A 23979-nucleotide genomic window follows, 5' to 3' on the forward strand; every position below is an offset into this window, starting at 1 on the left:
CTGTCATCCCTCTTCAGAGCATTTCCCATATACAGCTCCCAAAACAAGTCTGACCAGGTTACTTTCCCTGCTCAAGAACTACCAGTAGCTCCCTCTAACCTCTAGTTTGGCTTTTAACCCCTAGCCCACCCTGCTGGTTCTCACTGCACAGCTGTCTCCTTATAGGTCATGCTCCAGCCAAATTGCCTTCTTGGTGTTCCCCACAAAATACTTTCTATCTAGGTGTCTACCCTGGAAAGCAGACCATCCTTCCACCTGATAGAATCCCTAGGTTCCTTTAAAGCTCCCATCAACTCTTTTCAAGATGCTAGTCTTAACGTTCCACCCCCACCCCCACTCCCAGAATTTACTGGGTTTATTTTTTTTACACTTCATTTTCATTGGATATGTTATTTCTCTCCAACAGAATGTAAACCACCTGGGATCAGGCTGTTATTCTTTTTGTCTCTGTATCCTCAGCACACAGTCCATAGGAGATGCTGAAAATATAACTGAACACTTATGAAGAGTTCTGAACTGTACACTTCCTGACTGGGAAAGTATCCTCTTTCTGCTGTATCTCTCCACAGGGCCCAGCACTCTGCTTGGCACATGTGCTCTCAGGCAATAATATGAACCAACCCTCTGAGCACTGAGAACCTGGATGAAGAAGAGCAAACACTGCTAACCTCACCTTTGCTGTTGAGGTCCTCCTCATCGTCACTGAAGGCTGCTTCAGCATTGTCGTAGCAATTATCATCCTTGTCTGACATGTGATTATCCATCTCCATGGAAATTGGTTCTTCAATTTTAACTTGGAAGAAAACAAAAAGTATGCCTGAGTCTTTAAGACTCTCTGGAGATCTTATTGGGCTTCCTCCCTCTAAAACTCATCAGCGTCAGAAGAAGAGATGGCTCGTCCTGATCAAAGGCTGTGATTCTCCTTGAGAGAATACTTTAATATTTTATTGATCTCATTAGTGCCCATAGGCATGCAACATAAGTTAAGGTGGGTAATGAGATTTTGCCAGGAAAAAAGCAGCATGGAACATGCTTCTTAGGTGTCCAGCTCAGGCTTTCCAAGGTGATTGTTAAAAATAAAGAGGCAGGAAAAAAAAAAAAAAAAAACAAGGAGGCAGGAAGCATGAAACAGATGAGAAACAGTCTGGACACACTTCCTCAGTGAAAGCCTTCACCCAAAAAGACTAGGGGCAGGGAGAACACAGCCTCTGACTGAGTCTGAGATAAGACTCTGCAGGTGTCTCTCCTTGAGGTGGCCATTCTCCTGATGCCCATGAGAGTCAGGGAGGAACGGAAAACAAGCAAAACTGAGTAGACACTGACACACTATGATCCTTAATGAAGGAAAATGTTTAGACACAGTAGACAGAGGCTCAACAAGGAAAAGGCAAGAGGATACAAACAAAGAAAAGCGAAGAAGGAAACTAAAGAAATACAAACAGCAAGATAGATAGTGAAGGGGGAAGGAAAGAAAAGATGGACAGAAGAAGCACAATGAAGGTATAGGAAAAGAACCCAGGCCAAACAGAAAACAGATTATCTCTAGAAGAGAAATCCTGATAATCACTTTTCTTTATTTTGGGGGGTTGGCCATACCTTCCACAGGTGGAGAGGGTGAGCTGCAAAACTCAGGAAACTTCTCCCTCAACATAGCACGAAGCTCCTTATCCAGCTTAGGGTTATCAAACAGGGGGGCCAAGTGCCTGATGGGACAGAAGTGAAGACTAGCAGATTAAGATGGCTCCTTTCACCCCCCCAAAAGCCAAACAAAAACCGTCAACATAAAACAAGGTCTGCCTAGGACTTGGCAGCAATGACTATACCCCTGGGGATCCAAGTATTGGGGCACCCTGAGAAGCAGAGAGGGGAGCAGGTGAAGGGCCCAGCAGTTGAGGGAAGGAAGATCTCCATTGTCTACACTGCCACAGGGCAAATGGGAGCTCCTAGGCGTTCCTTTTCAGGGCTCTGGCAGCAGGGGCATGTCCTCAACCTGCACACTGTGATCCCATCCCAACTCCCAATACTGTCACCACGTCTCTTACGCCAGGACCCGCTTCTCCACAATGTGATTGAGAGAAGAGAAGACACCCTGTCGGACGTGGCCTTCCAGTGGAGGATAGAAGTTGGGAATGATCTAGGTGGAAAGAAAAGCGGAAAGAATATGAACACAGAACCATCGAGGACCCTAATTCCAATTCTGCCCTATGCCCCCAAGAGAGCAAGATGGAGGACCCAACCAGGGCTCCTTTCTTTCTTGGGGGCAGTTCCTGCTGATCCAGAGTTTACTAGTTTTGACTTCCAGGATCATTGGGGAGCATGGCTGTGGGAAGCAGAAGAAGTTCCTGGTCAAGCTGCCAATTAGTTACTAAGCAGCCAGAATGGGGAAGCCCCCAATTAGAAGCAATTTGAGATGGACCTGCTAAGGGGGCTCTTTCCCCAGCCCCTTTATCCAGTTGGGACAGCTGGGAACATTAGGACATTTGTCTGAGGAGTTCATGTTTAGGGAGAGGGCTCACTCCTCTTGGGAAGAAAATCCCAGAGCCTCTCCCTGTGCGAGAGCTAAGGGAGCCCTGGGAGAGAAAGCATCAGAAAGGTGAGACACACTGAATGGGGAAAGGCGGAGAACCAACTCCTTACCCGGCACATGAAGTCCAGGAGTGTGGCAGTGATGGCTGGGTGGGGCTTCATGGAGTGATGCATGACCAGAATGGCTGGTTCTAGAAAGTCGGGGAATAAAAAAGGGCCTCAATCCCACAGCCCCAAATCAGGGCTTGCTTCTCTTTTCCCGAGGAGAGCAATAAATCTCTCAAATTAATCTTCACCATCCAAAGGACTGAAGTCTGACAGAGGCAGGTCCCAAGTTCCCCAGTTCTCTCCCCATCTTCCTAGCATATGGATTGAAATGGGGTGGGATGGGAGCAAGAAAGTGGTTTTTGTCTCAGTATTTTTCCTCTTTATTCTCTCTACCTAAGGCTGGGGTTCGAGGAAGGAAGATTATGACAATTCAGCTCGATTAAAGGCATTCACAATGGGCCTAGGGAGAGCTGTCAAGGGATAAGGGCCTGGGAATTGTTCTTAGATAAACTGTTTATTCTCCTTCCCACCCCTCAATGCATGCTGAGATAACATGGCACATACCTATGTTCATGATGCTGTCCTTGTCTGGACTAAAGAAGAGCCAGTCGTAAAACAGAGCCAGTTTGGCATTGGAGGCAGCAACATTGGACTGGGGGAGAGAATGGAGGAGAGCCTGACTCCCTCTTCTCCCCACCTCTAGGAAGTAACAGGATGTCTAAGATGAGGGCCAAGCCCTCAGGACACAAAGAAACCAACTTGAACCCCTGCACACGTGTGTGGACAAGGATACACCGGGCACGTGTACTAATACATGGGCATCTGTGGACCAGCTGTCCTTGAGGTCTTGGTGCCTTAGGGAGCTGAGGCCCATATAACAAAGGTCGTCAGCAAGCTCGCCCTACCCACTGGCCCTTCAGCAGCACCTTGGCGGTGAGAGGAGCAGCTGGACCTCAGAGCTCCCCCAGGGCCGTGTGCACACTCTGCTTCCTTTAATGGATTCTCCCTTTCACCTATTCCCAAGCAGGGCTGTCCTGAGGGGAGACTTGAGCAAGGAGACTGACTGACCATTCTCAAGAAGGACATATGGAAATCTTGTCAAAAAGGGACAGTGTGGTCAGGAGAACAGCAGCAAGATCACATCAAGAGCCTCAGGAAGAAAGCTGGGAAGGTGATGGCCCCCATTAGGGACATCTTGTGCTTGGGAAGAAGGAGGACAGCAGAGAGGAGGACAGGTGCTAAGGACCTAAGAGGCCTGGAGAGAAGAGTCTGGAGTAGGTGAGTCCTGTATCAGAAATGGGAGGATGCCTTAGGGAACAAGCCGTAAGTGAATCGGGGAACTCAACCTGACAAAATCAAAACCCTTACGAGGAACAATGGGGGATAATGGCAGAAGGGGAAGCTGGGATATCGTACTCTCAAATACATCTGAAAAGTTTGAATGCAGGTAAGCAAGTGTTCCGAGTGACAGAGGTAAAGTAAGGAAACTGAGTGTAAGAGACTAAGGGATTAGAGACAGAGGAAGGACTGATAGAAACAAGCTAAGATATGATGTGGGAGAGGGTGAAAAGGAACAAAGACTAGAGGAAAATTTTAGAGCAACTGAAGAGGAGTATGTTAAAGCTACAAGGCAGGGTATGAAGACAGCGAAAGGGTCAAAGGACCAAGACTGCCCCCAGAAGCTTAAAAGACATGGGATAAGCCGGGGCACAAAGATGAAGGAGCCTGGGGCACTTTCCTTTACCACCCTGGGTTATCCCACATCAATCCCAGCCCCACCAAGTTCCTCACCGTGCACGTGGTCAGGAGCCAGCCGATGATAGCCCAACGAGGCAAGATATCTGAGCTCAGCACCTCATTGGATGGGTGGACCACCCCACAGATGTAGCGAATGAGATCACAGCGCAGAGACTGGCTATCTGGGGTGGACAGATACTGCCGCTGGAACCAATCCTGATACCGCTTTTGTTGGCCAAACCGTACCTAGAGAGGGACAAGAGGAAACTGGTACATGCGGCGCAGGGCAGTGGCCATGGGGAGACGATGGATATACCAAGTTGGGGGGTGCTTGGGTCCTGCTCCAAAACTTCAGATAGCTTTCTCAATTTAAACTCATCAAATAACTGCTCACTAATCTTTCTACCTTTTAAGATGAATGGAGGTGCATCTTGAAGGCTTTGCCAAGGATATATTTACCCTTCTTTGTCTTCAACCTCACACCATATACTTCTTATGATTCAGGCACCATGCTGAAGTACTGTTTGGGCAGCACAGAGTGGAACAAAAATTACTGGAATTATATCAAAAGATCTGGGTTTGTTATTATCTGTCATGGTGGTGGGACTGAAAATACCACATAATCATTAATTGAGGCAACAGAGGTTGTTTAGCCTGAAAGAGAACACTTGGGAGGGAAGCAGGGACAGCTACATTTCAAGTAGCTGAAGATCTGCCATAGGAAAAGAGATTAGCCTAGTTTTACATGCCCCAGGGGAAAAGAACCAGGGGCTTTATTTAATAAGGATGAGTACAGAAAGGAAGTCTTGGGAGAGAGACAGCCTCAACACAGACTCTGTGTTCAGGCAAGAGCTGGCCTGAGTGGGTTCTAAAACACATTCCAACTCAGATTCTGTGGGTGATCTTGGAAAGCCACAGAACTTCTTTGAGTCCCAGTTCCCCCATCTGTAAAATGAGGACAAGAGCATTTGCACTATCTACCTAGCAGGATGGATAAAACCTTGCAATTTTCAAGTGCTCTAGAAGCGCAGGTGCTTATTACATTGCCCCGAGGCATCCCTTCAACACTTGGCTATCTTGTTCCTTTGCTTCCCCTTTGTCACAAAGGTTACTTTCTTTGACTTACTTTTGTCAACACTGAATGCACTAAGGGATCTCAAGAAGGGTGTGTATGTGTGCAAATGTAGCCAAGATTTCTTCTTACCCTGTGTGGACCAGAGCACTGTATGCACAGGACTACAGTGCTGTATGGATAATGATGAAGATTGTTCAAAGATCTATGGGGTCTTCCAAAGGATGGGTAAACCTGTCATCATCTCTGCCCAACAACTCACACCCTAAATGCCCCTAAAACTCTCTAAGTTCTCTCTTCTTCTTGCCTCCAATCTGTAAGGGAAAAGGGTCCCCCAAAAGAAAATAGAATGGAGGAAGAGAAGGAAAAGTTGGGTTCCTGGATAACTTCAATTCCTGAAATTGGCTACATTTTAGTGGAATTTATTCCTCCTGAGAATTCACATTCATTGAGGGAACCCAAAAGGCCCCAGTTACAAGGCTTGCCATCTCTTCCCAAGTGACCTTTCCCTGCTCTCGCCAGGAGCTCTGTATCCTATACTCCAGGCCCCAGGAGGGTGGGGGAGTGAGGACCTCTTCCAGGACATGACATACCCGAGATGTCATGAAGAGGAGTTTGGTCTCCATGTCTGGGGTGAGGCGGCAGGCCAGGAACTTTCTGGATGTTCTTGATTGGAGAAGCTGGAGGACACCTGCACCAAGGGAAGCAAACAGAAATCTGAGAGCCCAAAGGAATGGAAGGAAAATTGGTTTGCTGGGCCAGGGTCCCAAAGCAAGCAGCCTGAGGCTAAAGAAGGGATTGAGGAAGTGCTTCCTTCACAGGATTCTCAGGCTAGGGGAGCCCCCTCCCCCCCTCATGTTACTAAGCAAAGGCTGTCTTTGGGGGAAGCAAAGTCAGCACATTCCACAGGGCCAAGCAAAGTGTCAACTCCAAGGAGAAGAATGGGGTAGGGGTAGAGTGAGGGTGCTGGAGAAGGCAGGTCAAGGACATGTATCGCCTTGTACTGTATGGAAACTTCACCAAATGTATACTAGCACTTTCTCTCTCCAGCCCTTCTGCAGCCCAGTCTGAAACCTTGTGGGGAGGTCAGAGATTAAAGGAGATCAGACAACTCCATCTTTTCTCTTGGAGGATGAGCTCCAGTACAAGTCTAACAGCACTGGGCATTTAAGTCTAAGGATTTATTTGGCCTGTACTGGTGTTCCTAGTCTCTTATGATTTCCTAGCTCTTGGAACACTGGCCTAATATTAGATAGGGGAGAAGGAAATCATCAACTTAAGTCCAAGCCCTATTTGGTTCTTTCTGTGCTCAGGGAGTAAACGGACCTTGGAGATTAGAAGGGGAAGGGGACAAGGCTAGGTCTATGCTTGATCTGGGAGAGGCAAACAGACTCTCTTCCTTCCCCCAAAGAGATTACTGGTCAGGCGGGGCCTTGGCATTGGAGACAATATTGCTAAGACAAGGGGGCCTCCTCCCCTTGAAGGCTTTGCCAAGACAAGCCCCTCACTGACTCAGCCTCACGTGCTGACCTCCAAACAGCCCTGCCGACCAGAGAAAGAACCTGGGAACAAGCCAGCAGCTCACCTCCCAAGCCAAAGACTTGCTGGAAAAGGAGTAATCACAATACTCTGCTCTACTTTTTTCCCTTGGTAAAATTAACACCTAGGGCCTTTACAGTCTTAGGTTGGGAGTCACCCTGACTCCACCGCCCATGTGACTTTGTTCTCCCTCTTTGGGGGCTCTACCACTTGTCTGGGTATCACCAGAGACTTGCTTCTTCTGAGCTGCCTATCTGCCTCTCAGGGTCCCCCACCCACCAATTCCACTACTTCTCTTCCCCAACGGGTTTCTCAACCTCTCCAGCTCTCATTTACAGCACATCCCAACTGTTATTTACCTGTGAACTGGGGACTCAAGGCTTGAGGATTATGGACAATATCTTTCCATAGTAGCTCAAACTCTGGTATCCTAGCAACATTCTGCAGGAGGCGCACCAGGTCCCGGCCAATCATGAAGCAGTCCATGAACTTGGGGGAAAGGAAAAAGGGGGCGGGGGAGAGAACACAGATTGTTTACCTGCTAGAGGGAAGATGGAACAGCGTGTTCCAGGGAGGAAAAGAGGAAGGGAGGGCAGTAAAGCTGGATGATTGCTGCTGGTCCCAGGATCTTGGTTCCTGAACTTGTCTATCGGAGAGCTGGGGTTTGAGATTGAAGGCTCAGAGGTCTTTAGCTAGTGAAAAAGTCTTTCCCAGCTTTTGCTTAGGACAGATTTCCCATTTAGACTGATGAACTCAGCTCCTTCCCCCTTTTCTCTGTCGGGGGTGGTGGGGGGATGGGGGTGGGATGAGGTATGGGTCTGCCTCTGTGTCCTTACCCTGGGCTGGCTCTCTTACCCGCTCCCGAAGCAGTGAGATGCAGAAGTCCACCTCCTTTTGCCGAAGAGCCTGGAGCTGTGCTGTACTATGGTGGTCTACAATGAGTCTTAGGTAGGTGTACACCGCCATGGCAATGAGAATGCTGCTCTTCAGCACCCACTCTCTGCAGGGAGGCAGGAAGGCAGGTGGGACAATGGCACTTCTGCCCTTTCTAGATCTGCCCACACTCCTAAATACAGCTCAAGTACAGCAGATTTGCTTCTAGGATGCCCCCCCTCCCCCAATCAGCATTGCCAGGTACTTTCACAACTCCCTACCCACAATACTAGGGCTTCCTAATTCATTCTGTCTGGTACCCAGTGAAGAAGAAAAATGCTAGATGAGAACCAGGTCTTTTTAGTCCATGAGCTATGATATAGCTGACTATATGTTGCTTTCTAAGTAGTCTTCATGTCTTCCAAACTAGATTACAAGTTTCTCAAGGGCTGAGACTGTGTTTCCTATTTTTTCTCCCTTATAGTTTTCTATTCAGCTCTCTATCCACAGTAGATATTGTTGCTAAGGGCAAGAATGGAGGATATAAGTGTGGGGGAGGACAGAGGTTCAAGGGGGCCTTATCAGTATGAGGTTCTCCTAGGATGCTTTCCTTAGATTACTGAGCTTGAGGGTTCAGATGCTTCCCCTACATTCCTCTGGGGTTAGATTAGCCAGATGTTTAGAGCCTAAAAGCAGAAAGAATCCACAGCAAAGTAGTGTAAGGAGAAACAAAGACAGCGTTAAGCCCATTTAAAGATTTCCATCACCCCCATTCCCTCCATAACTCTGTAGTTAAAATAAACTACTACTACTAGGACAAACTACAGTGGCTGCTGGGCCCCTCAATCCTAGGGCTTCCTCGGAAATTAGACAGTGCCCCTTGTTCCTGGAACATACCATGCCAGTCTGGTAGCTCCATCCATCATCCCTGTCTCAAGCAGTGCTTGCTCTAGACCATAAAGGCCATTAATCCCATTCCCCCAGACAGTGAGTGAGTCACTTCGCCCTAAATCACCAGCTAAAAAGAGGAACACAATCTTGGTAGCCAAGTCCTATTTTCCCAGGAGTCAGGGCAATTCGCTGGGGAGAAGAGATGATGAAAGAGTTGGCTGTTTGCTGGTACACTGAGGAATAAAGAGAAAGGGAAGACAGGGATCCTTGCAAAGACGGGCCAGAAAGAAGATATTAAGGTCCTTCTAACCCGTATTAACTGTGTATTGAAGACTCTCTGAATTACATGAACTGATGCTAAGTGAAGTGGGTAGAACCAAAAGAACATTGTACACAGCAATTTTATGTGATGATCACTTCTGATGGTCTTGGTTCTTTTCAACAATGAGGTAACTCAGGTCAATTCCAATAAACTTGTGATGGAGAGAGCCATCTGCACCCAGAGAGAGGACTGTGGGGACTGAGTGTGGATCACAACCTAGTATTTTCAAGTTTTTGGTTATTGTTGTTTGCTTGTTTGTTTGTTTGTTTTTTTATCATTTTCCCCCCTTTTGATCTGATTTTTCTTGTGCAGCATGATAAATGTTGAAATATATTTAGAAGAATTGCAGCACATGTTTAACCTATATTGGATTACTTGCTGTCTTGATGAAGAGGGTGAGAGGAATGGGGGGGAAAGAAAAATCTGGAACACAAGGTTTTGCAAGGGTGAATGTTGAAAACTGCCTTTGCTTGTGTTTTGGAAAATAAAAAGCTATTAAAAAAGAAGAAATCTTATTAAGTTTGATACACAACTAAAAACAAAATAAAAACCAAGATGATTCTCTGGGTAGGACCTTAGCTCCTAATTCTCTTATATCTCAATACAAGAAAGTGGAAAAAGACCTAGTGACTCTGTCAGAAAACAGGACAAAGAAGATAATCCAAGCAAGGAACATCCTGACAGATAAAAATTGGATTTTCTTTGGTTGTTTCCTGAATATAAGCACCAGTAAATGACATTGGGGAACCCATTTCTCCTGTCGCCTTTGATACCATAGTCTCAACAAATCTTGGAAGGGAAATATGGATGGTGAAAATGTTGAACAATAGAGATGTTTTCATGTCAGCTCTATCATCTACATAATTAATCTTAGAACAAAGGCCATCAGAGAAGTAAGTTTTCAGATCAGAACCCAAGAGAAACAGCCACTAGGAAGAGGTGAAAGACCCAAAGAGTGACACTCGAGAGGAAACCTGCCAGTCTTCAGCACCCAGAAGCCAGACTGGGAGCCCAAGGTACCAAATGCACTGAGACTGGGCACTAGGTGGCACTGCACCGCAGTCTTGAGATAGGCAACTTTATGCCCAAGAGGAACCTGCTGACTATTAAAGAAGCTGTTTAAGGTCTTGCCATTCATGAGCTCCTAGCATTATTGCCCTGTTCTCCCAAATAGTAGCAAGAATGGACTACTAAGGAAAGGAGAACTTAAAAAGTAGGTATTTGTTCTTCCAGTTTCTACCTTTTAATCCTTTGCTATCATGGCTTCCATACATAGCTTGGGAAACAGAAGCCAGGGAGCTGACCTCTGACCCCAGGACCCAAGTATATATAAATCAAAGGGGTCAGCCATGGACAAATACCCATGTTTCTGGCCCTGCACTCTTGTGGGGAGAAAAGCCCTGACAAAGTGCTCCCATGCCTTCTCCTGACAAGGTCTTGACTAAATTCTCTGGAATCTGGACCCTTTCAAACAAAAAGGGCCTAGACCTGATTGCATTGGCACAGAGAACAACTCCCAGATAAGGAAACTCCTTCTACTAGAATAGGTCAGCACCCTCCTTGTGACTTACAGCATCAAGAGTGGCCTAAAGCACTGACAAATCAGAAATGGGATGGGATCAAACACAATCTGAGGTCAGGTCTTGCTGACTGTCTATATGCTCTTCCATAGCAGCTTTACAAACAGCCCTGTATCAACTGCATCTGCCCAAGGTCACAACCTGGGGTAAAGGGACCTCTCATATGCTGCTATGAAGGCCATGGGGCTGACAGTGGTGGGGGAAAGCAGGCTTGGTACCTGGCAGACTTGGGTGCCATGACTGGCACCCAGCTGAATTCCCTCCCCCTCCCACCTAAAGACAAACATTCCAAGGAGGTTTGGATCAAAAATAAACCCTTATCAGATTAAACTGGTTTTCTCTGGGCTTAGGGGTATTTTGGCAAGGACACTGCTCCCTGCTCCCTTCATCCCTGCTGCTAGACTCATCAATTACTGCCCTCCACATCCAAAAGACTTCTTGCTTTCTCCCTTTCCTCCAGCTCTTCTTAATCCTACAAGTTTATATCCCCTTGGCCTCCATTGCCCCCACCCAGCACCACAGGTTAGACTCTACCTCTGTTCAGTCAGGATCTCCAGAACACTTTCTGCCAGCCAGATGTTTTTTGCAGTCACATCTCCACCTGACCCCAAAGGAGAGAAAATGGAGAACCAGAACAGGATCAAACAGTCTCAGCTAAAGTCATCTCCTTCACCTCCTCTGCAACCCAAAATTCTTAACCTTAATACAGTTAACCTGTAACTTCATTCATGAGTGAGTGCTGGAGTTAAGATGTTCTGTTCACCCTTTGCTTTAGAGAATCAACTAAGGAGGGACCTGAATTTTCCTGAAGCCAGACCTTCCTATTCAGGGTAGAATGGAACAAACTTGATAGTTGAAAAAGGATCCAGAAGCCTCAGACTGGGTGAGAGTCAAGCTCAAGAACATGTTGGCTGACACAAATAGCACAGCTGGAGTTTGTTCCAGGTGCAGACTGGAGGGATCCAGATGTCCTAAGTTGTTGCCTAGCCTCACTACAAGCTACGATGTGTTTCTGGGTTATCATGGATTCTATAGTCCCTTTAGGGAGGCATTCATTTCATTTCTTGGGGGCAGGATAAAGCATGCAGAAAAACCAGGCTAAAATCTTGAGGTTGACAGGTAGATTAAGGGTCCCAAGAAAGGAAATGGCATCAGAAGACAGAACAAAACTATCTATCACAATGATGCTAAATGCCCCCTCTACCCTGTTCCGCCCCCAACAAAACAAAAAAAACCAAAAAAGTATTCAATGTCCAAAAAGTCTTTTGCTGATACAAGTCTCCAGAAAAGGCCCATACATATCATGAGAAGAACCCACATGGGAAGCAGGTGAGTCAAACTGGGGAAATGTCAGGATCATCTACAAATTTACGCACCTTGCCTGTAAGTGCATCCTAGGGGATCTGGGTGAATGGAAAAGGCAGACCTTTCCAATCACACTGCCTACGTGGTTAGCCCTGCTTAGCTCCTGGGGAGCTGGGACAGATGGCACAGATGCTGACAACAAAATATAAACCTAAATGTCAAGGTCTGTTTTGTGCCATAGAGACATGGTGTGTTCCTTTGCTGGCTAGCCCCCAACAGACGTCACAACTAACAGGCAGGAGGGACAGGAACATGGGGGTGGAGTTTGCCAAGTGATGGGAATACTGAGAGCATGATCAACATTCCCTTCCTGGTCAACCAAGAAACCTTGAGGTAATGGTTGCCGCCAGTGGACAAGAAGTCTCCTTTTGGGCCCTAAACAGGACAAAGGAAGGGAAACTCAGGCAGAAGCTAACTTTAGGAGCTTCCCTGAGATATTAAATCAACTCTTTATTGCAATCTAGTTTCAAAGAGATGCCTGTAATCACAAGGAAGGAGGCTAATGATTTTTCAATTCCTTCAATCATTCTAACTCCTCACTTTCCTGGGCTCCTCCCATTCTCCTTTTTTTCTTTCATGCCCCACAAAGACTCACCTGCAATCTGCTTCATGAATGTCATGCAAACACCATCAGCTCCAAGAACCCCACTTTTCACCAATTCCCGGACCAACCACACCAACTACAAGAAAGAGAAAATGATCATTGGAAAGTGAAACCTGAAAAGATGGAAACAAGACTGATCTTGAGGCACATCAGTACTCAGGTGCACTGAGGCAAGGGCTGTGCCCTCCCAATTCCTTCCCAAGACCCCTTCAAAGGCTGCTCTGACATCTGTTTCTCGCTTTCCCCCTCAGCCTCACCTGGGTACGGCAAGTATCTTGCAGTTTCAAATACTTCTCCATTAAGATTTGATTGATCTTGTTGAGGACGATGTTCATGCCATCCCGACTAACCAGGGCCAAATCTCGGTAACACTGTGGAGTGAAGGAGGAGGTGATGGGTGATGTGGGGGATCAGGCAGATGAGCAGAGCGCAAGCCCTTCATCTTCCCAGAACCTCCCTAACTCCCTACCAGGGGCCCTTGAAGGCTCCCAAAGAAAGCTCCCATTCCAGAATTTTCCTTTTATGCTTGTTCCCTGCTGTTTCATATAGGGTAGTGAATAGGAGCCACTGACTTAATGAGATTTTTCTGGGGCATGAGCTAGCCGTTAGGAAGGCAAGAAAGTATTCTGCAGCGAACTCCATTTCTGCCCCTCATCAATCTTTTCAGAAGCGCTGCACTGCTCAATGCTGAGTACTGAGCAAAGCCAGGCAGGGGCCACCTGCTTTTCATCTGCTACCCAAAGGTGATAGTGGAACTGCAGACTACTCGGGGCACAAACAAGATTTAATGAAGATTTCCAGAACTGAGCCAACTTGGTTAAATACATAAAGTTCTGGGAGATGGACAGAGATTGGGACCACTAGGACCGGAGGGACAGAGCAGCAACCCAGGCCAGTGACATGATTAACGTTTAACTTCTGCCTTCTATGGTCTTCTCCATCTACCTAGCCTTTAGGAGAAAGGATCCCAGAACAGGCCCCTGCTTAACCACTGGAGAGGGAAGAATGTCAATGTCAGACCCACTCTTGGTTCGAATCTCAAGAGGGTGTGGGTTACTATTCCCTGGGTTCTGGTGTGGGTCACTATTCCCCAGGTTCTGGTGTGGGTCACTATTGCCCGGGTTCTGGTGTGGGTCACTATTCCCCAGGTTCTGGTGTGGGTCGCTATTGCCCGGGTTCTGGTGTGGGTCACTATTCCCCAGGTTCTGGTGTGGGTCGCTATTGCCCGGGTTCTGGTGTGGGTCACTATTCCCTGGGTTCTGGTGTGGGTCATGATTGCCTGGGTTCTAGCTTCATTATCTGTTGGAGAGTGCTACCTGTGGATGTGTACAGCAGAGAACCTCCTGTGGAGGGCTGGGGGCTCCTAGCATTCTAAGGGGCATAGGAAGAGCAAGGAAAAAATGCTTTTTTGTTAGGAGGCCAGTAGGGGGTATGATGATTGGTGACTGTAATGCCAGTTTTCCAGCCAGTCAGAAGAAAGCCGACCAAGATTAGGCAGGGAAGGAAAAAAGGTTGCTGGCAATGTGTTGGTGGGAGTGGGTGTGTGTGTGTGTGGGGAAGAGGGCACATGGAAAAGGGAAGAGTATGTGAGTCAATTTCTTTTTAGTCACTTCATTCCCCAAACCTTCCCCTGCTACATGCTCTCCCCACCACTTGAGAGGAAAACAGGGGCTCGGCAGTTAACTCCATCCTCTGCCGATTTGAGCAATAACACTTGGGGATCCCCAAATTTCTTTCTGTCCCTGACCTTGGCCCCAGCTACTCAGGGTAAATAACAGATGATATGAGCAAATACCAGACAATCCGAGGACCTTAAATTTATTCTGTGCCATGACCTTGGTTCACTAGGCGGATGATTTTTCTTTGCACCTGTTAAGTAGGGGAATGGGGAGTTTTTAACGCTAAACAAGGCAACAAGGATGATCAGAGGGTACCACAAGGCAGCTGCTGCCAACTTACAAATACCTGAGAAATCATCTCAGTGCCACAAAGAAGACAGAGAACATGTGAGGAAGCTGAGATGCTCTCACCCAGAGATGGAGCTCTGCTCTGCCCCACTAAGAGTACAAATTTATTTTCAGCGCACCCCCAAGCCAGAGAGGGCCAAGAGTGGGAGAGGGATCTTCTCAGGGGCTTCAGAGGATAGATTTGTGCTGCTCTGAGAATTCTGCTTCGCAATCTGGAATTATGCCCAAAAAGTTATCAAACTGTGCATACCCTTTGATCCAGCAGTGTTTCTATTGGGCTTATACCCCAAAGAGATACTAAAAAAGGGAAAGGGACCTGTATGTGCCAAAATGTTTGTAGCAGCCCTGTTTGTAGTGGCTAGAAACTGGAAAATGAATGGATGCCCATCAATTGGAGAATGGCTGGGTAAATTGTGGTATATGAATGTTATGGAATATTATTGTTCTGTAATAAATGACCAGCAGGATGAATACAGAGAGGACTGGAGAGACCTACATGGACTGATGCTAAGTGAGATGAGCAGAACCAGATCATTATACACTTCGACAACGATATTGTATGAGGATGTATTCTGATGGAAGTGGATTTCTATGACAAAGAGACTTAACTGAGTTTCAATGGATTAATGATGGATAGAAACAGCTACACCCAAAGAAGGAATACTGGGAAATGAATGTGAACTATTTGCATTTTTGATTTTCTTCCCGAGTTATTTTTACCTTCTGAATTCAATTCTTCCCGGGAGAACTGTTCGGTTCTGCAAATATGTATTGTATCTAGGACATACTGCAACATATTTAACATATATAGGACTGCTTGCCATTTGGGGGGGGGGGGGGGGTGGAGGGAGGGAGGGGAAAAAACGAAACATAAGCGAGTGCAAGGGATAATGTTGTAAAAAAATTATCCTGGCATGGATTCTGTCAATACAAAGTTATTATTAAATAAAATAAAATTTAAATTAAAAAAAAAGAGAGAGAGAATTCTGCTTCGGCAGAAGGTAGAGGATTCCATACTTTCAACTATAACCACTGGTACTAGATGTCAACTGTCTATGATAGCTGCCATACTCTTCATGCTGCCAGTCAACCTGACAATCTGTGCCAGGCTCATCATTTGGCCTGAGCGAGAAGCAGATGGAAAACTTGAGGGAGGATGAGAGTAGGCAGGAAAAAGGGAAGAAAGACAGGGAGTCTGAGGAGCAAGGTACCGAGGGCAGGAAGAATATATGTACAACTGACACAGGCCCCTGTGCCCTGACTGCTCCAGGCGAGAGACAAGAAGCTGTCCTCCTGGGATCAATGCTAGCCTCTCCCCCATGCTCAAGAGTCCCCTGATGAAGAGAAGCTCTGCCACTTTCTATCTGCCTTCATCAGACTCTGGTGCCAGTAGAGACTCTCGGGACAGAGGTAAACATCAGCCCCCCTCAGACTCTGAGCAGTGTCCAACCACTATTACAGGGGGACACAGGACAAGAAACAGACCCAGAGGGTGTAAGACTTCAAGAGGCAGTTAGGTGGCACAGTGATAGAGTGTAAGACCTGGAGAAAAGGGAAAGGTTAGGAATGCTCATAACAACCCTGAGAGGTACATGCTATTGTCATCCTCATTTTTTGGGTGAGGAAACCAACGCAGACAGTGATTAAATGACCTACCCAAAGACAAACAGGTCCAGTTTGAACTCAAGCTTTCCTGACCCCAACCACATTGCTCCAGCCACTTCACCAGCTAGCTGCCTTTAGGGAATCAGGAAGGCCTGGGTTCACATCCAGCCTCGTATGCTGACTGGTTGTGTGATCCTGGGCAGGTATCACTTAACCACTGTCTGCCTCAGTTTCTTCATTTGCAGAATGGGGATAATAGCATCTGTCTCCAAAGAGTATTACAAGCATAAAAGGAGTTGTTTCTAAAGCACTTTGCAAGTTTCAAGTACTATAATATTATTACTGATTGTTACATATTGATATATCATATAATTGTATTATTATTATTATATATTAATGTAATTATGATATTATATAATTATATATAATGTATACTGATATAATATTATTACTGATTGTTAAAGGGGCAATTTCAAATTCAGAGTGGTAAATGTCTTGTTCTCTTTTTTTCAATCACTGCTGTCTCTTTCCTTCTGATGAGCACCCTCCCCCGGAAGCCAAAGTTCTACCCTAACTAGCCTGGATATCCTGGAGGGTCAGCGCCAGGTCACATGACCTGTGCTCATTCAATCCCTTATTCTCTTAGAGCAGGTTTCTCACGAACCCAAGATTCACTCTCCTCTGACACCATTGCACTGAGCCTCAAGCCAAGGAAGACTACAGAATAGACTCTTAAATCCATCCTGAGGTTTCGATGTCATCCCAAAGACAGGATTAAGTCCAAATAAGCTCTTGGAAAACAGGCCCTCAGCGCTCATCTGTAGCCAACACCATCATTTTAGTTTTAGCAACATTCTCCAGACCTTTTCCTTCCCTCCCCCTTCCCCCCCAGAAGAAAACTACCACCACCTGTGGTAGGAGGAGAGGATGCTTTAAAAAATGGTCTCCCTTTCTGGGGAAAGACCAGAGCCCTAGGGAGATGCTGACTTTTCAACCAAACCCTGATGTGGCTCAAGGTCCCGAATGAGTCATCCTGTCTTACGGCACCCCTCCCTCAGCCCTGCCTATGTTTTCCTCACTCCCCTAAAGACTGCTCTCCAACTGGCCTTCAGTCTCCGCCTCCCCGTGTCCAAGAGGTCAGACCTGAGGTTCTGCTCAGAGGTGACTCAGGGCTCTTGCTTCAGCAGAGAGAAGATCAGTAAGACTGAATCAGGACACGGGGCTCTCGTCTAAAAAGCCCTGGTCTCTGAGTTTGAATCCTGGTCCTATTGCCAACCTCCTGTCCAACCTGGAGCTCCACATGTCTCAGCACTCCGAGGCTTGTTTCTCTATATATGCCATGGAAACGGGGCTCCTTCTGAAAGGACAGCAGACATGCTGGGAAAGCTGGAGCACCAGAGAAGTATTTGCAGTGCCAGCTCTGCAGGCTCCAATGTGTCAGGGCCGGCCAGAAAAACCGAGAGCACTCCCTTCAGCCAGCTTGTTTATTTTCAATTACCTGGTATGATTCATATCTCAGCTTTGAAAAAAATTATTCACTTTCCAATAGGCAAAAACTAATTGTATAGGTAATTAAGTTAGACGTCAATTGCAATTTTAAAAAACACAACAGAAAACAGACCTTAATTCCTTCTCTACCGCATCACAACTGTGCCTGCCCCCATCCTCCAGGTTGCTAACAATTTGATTAAAATCAGAGGGACTAGACTAGATCATGGTGTGGTTTAGGAACACCATAATGGGGTCAGTTACTCATCTGCAGCAATCTGGATGACATCTTTAGGACTGAGATGAAATGGCAATTTGACTCTATAAGGTCCAAGCCTGGCTGGGCCTGGGAACTCAAAGAAGTCTGAACAATAATTCCCCTATCCCACCCCAAGACCTTACTTTAGGGGGCATCCCTGCTGAATATAATGTAAACACACAGGTTTCTTTTTCCCTTCTTTGGGCTCAGGGTCCACAGGCACCTTGATCCTAACAGCTAGGTGGCACATTGGGGGTGCCAGATGTGGGGTTAGGAAGATCTGAATTGAAATCCTGTCTCAACACTTGCTGGCTATCTGACCCTGAGTAAGTCACTTAACTTTTCTCATACTCAATTTCCACATCTATAAAATGGGTTTAATAATAGAACCTAATCTTAGAGATAAATGTAAAGTTTTGCAAATGTTAAAGTGCTATATTTAAGTGCCATCTATTATTATTTTCCTTTGGATGATGAGGACACCTCTGAACTCCCTCATTCCAAAGTCTTTTTGGCTATTGTCGTTCTATTATTTCAGACTCCATGATCGCATTTTTGGTTTTCTTGGCAAGAATACTGGGATGGTCTATTCTTTCTCCAGCTCATTTTGCAGATGAGGAAATTGGGGCAAACAGGGATAAGTGACTTGCCTAAGATCACACAACTACTAAGTGTCTGAGGATGGATTTGCACTCAGATCTTCCTGATTTCAGGCCAGGAGCTCCATCCGCTATAACAATTAGCTGCCCCTTTTGAGGGGATTGAGAGAGAAATATGTATTTTTTTGGTATATAAATCTGTAGAGAACAGCCAGACAGAGAAATATGAGGAGGAAAGGGCTATTTTGACTATTTCCAGCCTCCCAAGGACTCCACTAACACCATTCCTCAGAGGAGAGCCTCAGAGGTAGTTCAGTATCTAAATTCTGCCATGTGGCAAGCTTAGCACCTTTTATCTTAAACTGCCTTGGGGAGAGACTGAATCTCCTGGTTACTCCCCTTGGTATAAGAATCCTTCTCTCACTTTGCCAAATTTTAGTAAGCTTCTGCTCCACTTTCTCTGCCCTAGAGGACAACTCTAGTCTACTTCTGCTCACAGCTCCTGATCATCCAACCCTCTTACAGCCTTCTGGTTTCTATGCAATCTTCTGGCTTCCCTTTTAGCACTGCAATCTAAAGCTGGGTGTGGACCTTAGGCAGAAGCTGGCCTATAATGGGAATAACAGGAGAATGATGGCACTTAGAAAATGAGATGATGGTAGGAAGAAGTTAATGAACAACCAAATTCAGGTAGAAAGATAAGAGACTATGAGAAAGAAAAAAGAAAGCTTTGCCTACTTTCTTTCTTGACTGCCACAAAGCAATCCACAAAACAGCTTATTTCTATCAGGTAAGCTTCATAGATCAAGATGATGTCTGGAAAGAACAGAGTTGAGAGTGGAAATATTACCTTCTGAGCTTGGCTGGGCTCTGTCAGGACAAGGGTAAAGAGTCCCAGGCAGATCTCTTCATGCTGGGGAGGTCCTTTGCACACCTAGATTCAAGGAAAGAAGGAACAACTATAAGTCCCAGGCCAGTCAATTTCTGAAACAAATCCCTCCCAGAAACCTTTTGGCTTTTGCAGATCTTGGGAGAAATCTCACTGAGCTGCAGCTACATCCCTCCCCTCCAGGAAGGATACCCTTTCTGAGTGAGAACATGAACCCCGTTTTATTTTTTTTAGGAGAAAGTAGGAAGGCTCTGCTACTTTCCCAATAGTTGTTGTAGGCCAGCTAGATGTTTGGAATGAAAAAGGAGGCCATTATTTCCATCTACACACTAGTGCCTTTCAGTGCAAGATGGAATTAGGGAAAGACAGGTGAAATAGTAGAAAGAAGACAGAAGAAGATCTAGTCCTCTGTCATAACAAACTGCTATGGGAATCTGAGCACATCTTTTAGCCTTCTGGATCTGTTTCTGTGTCCCATAAAATGGGGATAATATTTGCTCTATTCCAGAGCTGCTGTGAGGCTCAAATGAGATAATGTATATTTTGATAAATAGGATAATCACTATGTAAATGTGAAGTAGCATTATAATAGTCAAAGAAAGAGAGTGGCCTTCCTGGAGACAGGATCTAATCTTTGTTTGTCTTCCATGATGGAAAGAAGGTTTGAACTTGAGAGCCTGTCAGCTAGTCCATGTTCTTGGATCTTTCCCTGCAAACGCAGGCCCAGGGGATAAAGCAGTTAATGGACTCACATGGGCATTGAGGGCATCATTCGCTTCTCTCTCAGAGACACCACTGGTCATCGATGTCACGATGCTCATGCATCTTTCCAAGCGCTGCAGAGAGATGAAGGAAAAAAGTGTGAGGGGGTGATGAAAAAATGGGTTGAGGTAACATAACATACCAAAGCAAAAATCATTGTTCTGTCTAGAACTACATGTAGAGACTCCACTCTAGCAAATCTAGAATCTGTCAGCACTGTTAATGACTTAGCCATTGTTCCTTGATCTTGAGAAGCTTTGATTTTCTACCATAGCTAAAACCAACAAACTTCAATAAATACAGCAGAGATTCAAAGTGAAATTTGGAAACTTTGCCTCTCCCACCACCCTAATCATTTTGCGCTCTTTTGCTTTGGAAAGTAAACTCAGATCTAAGGATAGTTTTTCACTGTTTGTCTCACAATTAATAGAACAGGGTGAAACCCAAAGTGGGACAGGGGAGGAATAATTAGATTTACTTTCACCTTCAGTTTGGTCTTATGGTTCACCACAAAGCATTTTTGTTGTTGTTCAGGAATGTTTCTGTAGGACCCACAGGGGAATAACAACTCAGCAACAGGGACAAATGGGTAAGAATGAATGATCGACATCTCATCTTAACACTGCCCCTCACCCCAAGAAGCCTTTGGTCTATTCCTGTTCAAGGTCAACAGTTAGGAATAAAGAGTTCCCAGAGCTTCAAAGCTCCAAGAGAGCCACATCAAAACTTAACATGATCCCAGAGTCATTTGGATATGAAGCTTTAAGAGTTACCTCCAACTCTGAGGCCTAACTACACCCCAAAGTAGGTCAAACCAGTGTGTGCCAAGTAGGAATAAATTGCACTTGCATAGGTGTAAGAAGGGGAGGTGTGAAATCATATGCAAGTCAAGCTGTGATTCCCACCCCTTTCCCTATTCCCCTGGGCTACCACCAGCCAGCTCCTTCACTCTATGGAAAAGGGGGAAGGGGAGAGAGAAAGAAAAGCTCTCACAGATGAAGAACATCTAGTTGAATGTTCTCTTTCTTTGTACTTCCCTATGTCATACCACCCATAAACACCCTCAGTAATAAGTGCATCTGCAGTAATAACTGATCCAGCTGTTCAGGACTCCAAAAGTAAAGCTGTTCAATGTTGAAAACCACCAAGTTTTCTCTACCAACTAGGAAAAGCTTCAAGCAAAGTGAAAGTGGGCTGGGGTTCAGAATAGGCAGCAGCCCCAGAGCCTCTAGGGAATCAAGAAAGCCTCCCTATTCCCAAGAGGTAATCCTTACAGAGCCAAAGGAGCTAAAGGAAAAGAGAGGGAAATAACAATAGTCAGAGAATTAAAACATATGCATGCTGATTTGGGGAGACTTAAACCTGGTCATAATTGAACCCAAGAACTGGAGCAAGGTTACACAAAAGTGCTTTCAAAAATAGCCAATTTCCAAAAGAAACCCCAAACCCAACAGCACAGACAAGCTAACCTCACTCCCTACTTCTCCACCCCCCAATCTCCCCAGAGCAGCTAGGGGTCTCTGAAGTAGGGTTTCCAACCTGCATCCCAGTTGCAAATACAAGAGGGGTGGGAAGAAGAAAGATGATATCCTGTGATAGTTTAAGCTAAGGAAGGGGCCTAAGACTTAGATAATTTGGCCTATAAATGTGACTGGAAGTACAAAAACCTTGAACAGGGTCTCTCCATCCGGCTCTTGCCCATAACCTGAAGGGCAGTGCCAACTGTACAAGTTAATGCCTGGGGAGGGAGGGAACGGTTTCTTGGAGCAGAGATATGGGAAGGATCCAAAATCAGTTGGGATGGACAAAGACTTCAGGAGATAGATTTCCTCAAAGTAGTCTATTTACAGTGAATCAAATTACAACCACTGCTATTCCCCCCATGTTGAGCAAATTCCTTTTAAAGATGTTCATTTACATGTACACTTCATTGTGTATCTAATTTATATTTTAATATATTTAACATCTACTGGTCATCCTGCCATCTGGGGGAGGGGGTGGGGGAAGGAGGGGAAAAACTGGAACAAGAGGTTTGGCAACTGTCAATGCTGTAAAGTTACCCATACATATAACCTGTAAATAAAAGGCTATTAAAATTAAAAAAAAAATAAAGATGTTCATTTAAAATGTCTCAGGGAGATAGGAAGGCTAGGTCCCCTTAGATGAAGAAAGCAGAGGACAGCACAGCGATGTAGCATACCCTCTCTGAATTCTCCCCCACCCCAATTTTAAGTATCCAATCATAACTTTGGACATGTGTTGGCTGCAGTAAACTCAGTGAGTCTTTTCCTGACTGAGTGAGTCCCTCAGAGGACTGAGTAAATATTTACTATCTCTAGGAGCTTATAATCTGATTTTTCTAGCCCTAAATACTACCTGACAGTGGTTTCCATAACAGCCACAATGGATAAGGTCTGGGGTGTATCTCCTCTACAGAATTGATACTCTGTTCATCCTTCTAGAAGATTCCTCTCAATTTTCTTATTCCCTGGTCCCTCATTCAGTTGAATTCTGAGACTGGGGCCAAAAAGGATATCCTGGTACAACTGTGTATATTGCTTCCCTGAGGGAGACAGCAATAAAAGTCCCAGGGGAAACCCGTGGCCCTGAAGAACCAAATTCCACTGTCATGGAGAGATGAAAGAAGGGCAAATAGGGCCTCTCAGTGACAGTCGAGCTCAAATGTGCCATATTCATAAACCATTTGCCAAACATAGTATATTTTTAACGAAACAGAAAACTGATAAGTATAAAAACTCATCTCCCAGGGGCTCCCCATTACTGAGTTCTCACTGAGAATCCTTCCTTCCTTGTTCTATGCCCTATTCCCACCCATCACTTCCCAAACTCTGCCCAGAATCTTGCTCATGGCCTAAAGATTTGGCTTCTTTAGAACAAGTCCCCAACTCTTGCACTGCTTAATCCAGCCCCTCACTGGGCTGATTCCTCCCTCAGCTAGGAATGAAGAAAACTGATCAGGACTAGACATGGTTCCTAAGAATTGGAGCCAAAATGTCAAACTTCCTAAGGACAGAGGTAAATCCACATTCTCTGAGCCTAGGGTATTAGCTCTTCCTGGGCAGACAGTGGGTCTCCTTCCTCGATATCCTCCTCCAGGGCCTAGTATGAATGCTCAAATCACTGACTGACCTTATAGAAAGCTACCCTGCATTCCTGGGCAGCAGATGAGATCATGCAGGAGAAACAGCCACAGCCACAAAGAGCAGAAGCCAGTCATCACCATGCACTGAGTACCCACTAAGCGCAGAGCCCTGTGCTGGGGCACTGTAGGGAGATAAAGAGGGAGGAGAAGCCATAATCCCTGCCTTTGAAGAGGAAACAAACAATGGAACTTGGCTTTGGTGGAATGTAAAGGCAGAGAGCAAGGAGGAAGTAAGGATGTTTGAGCCATACTGGGAAAAAATTTGCAGATTAGAGGAAAACAGAGAGCCTCTATATAGGAATGTTTAAAAGTTCACATCTAGGAAATCCAAAAGAGTAAGGAAAAAAGTTTCTTCTCTGCTGACATCCTGATTGCATTTATTAGCAAATGTATCATTTGATTCCCTCCAGTGACATTCACATTCTGCTGAGCAGAACAGGAGTCTACCCTGGCCAGGATAAATGGATACCAGTTCCACCAAAGACTAGAACTAAGGGCTCATCTGGGCTTTTTTTCCTCTAACATTTTTTTTTTCTGAGGCAATTGGGGTTAAATGATTTGCCCAGGATCACACAGCCAGTAAGTGTTAAATGTCTGAGGTCACATTTGAACTCAGGTCCTCCTGACTCCAGGGCTCTATCCACTGTACCACCTAGCTGCCCCTCCCCTAAATTTGAAATTTGTATTTCA

General features: G+C 45.6%; 1 protein-coding gene across 2 annotated transcripts in view; it reads right to left on the reverse strand.

Moving 5' to 3' along the window:
• INTS3 (integrator complex subunit 3) overlaps positions 1-23979 on the reverse strand; it is a 37720-nt gene that overhangs the window by 9278 nt on the left and 4463 nt on the right. The window contains exons 1-15 of one of the 2 annotated variants that reach the window (XM_051994012.1): positions 23277-23336; positions 20117-20200; positions 19326-19409; positions 12815-12928; positions 12549-12633; positions 11123-11189; positions 7778-7922; positions 7282-7411; positions 5977-6074; positions 4366-4557; positions 3139-3226; positions 2638-2717; positions 2043-2134; positions 1597-1703; positions 674-793 (exon numbers count right to left, since the gene is read on the reverse strand). In XM_051994012.1, coding sequence (XP_051849972.1) covers positions 674-793; positions 1597-1703; positions 2043-2134; positions 2638-2717; positions 3139-3226; positions 4366-4557; positions 5977-6074; positions 7282-7411; positions 7778-7922; positions 11123-11189; positions 12549-12633; positions 12815-12928; positions 19326-19409; positions 20117-20200; positions 23277-23321 — 1531 coding nt within the window. In that variant the 5' untranslated portion in view covers positions 23322-23336. Of the gene's footprint in view, positions 1-673; positions 794-1596; positions 1704-2042; positions 2135-2637; positions 2718-3138; positions 3227-4365; positions 4558-5976; positions 6075-7281; positions 7412-7777; positions 7923-11122; positions 11190-12548; positions 12634-12814; positions 12929-19325; positions 19410-20116; positions 20201-23276; positions 23337-23979 lie in introns of those variants that run through there. The other variant, XM_051994011.1, reaches the window with a different exon arrangement.

The sequence above is a fragment of the Antechinus flavipes genome, chromosome 4, assembly GCF_016432865.1.
Source record: "Antechinus flavipes isolate AdamAnt ecotype Samford, QLD, Australia chromosome 4, AdamAnt_v2, whole genome shotgun sequence".
NCBI lineage: Eukaryota > Metazoa > Chordata > Mammalia > Dasyuromorphia > Dasyuridae > Antechinus > Antechinus flavipes.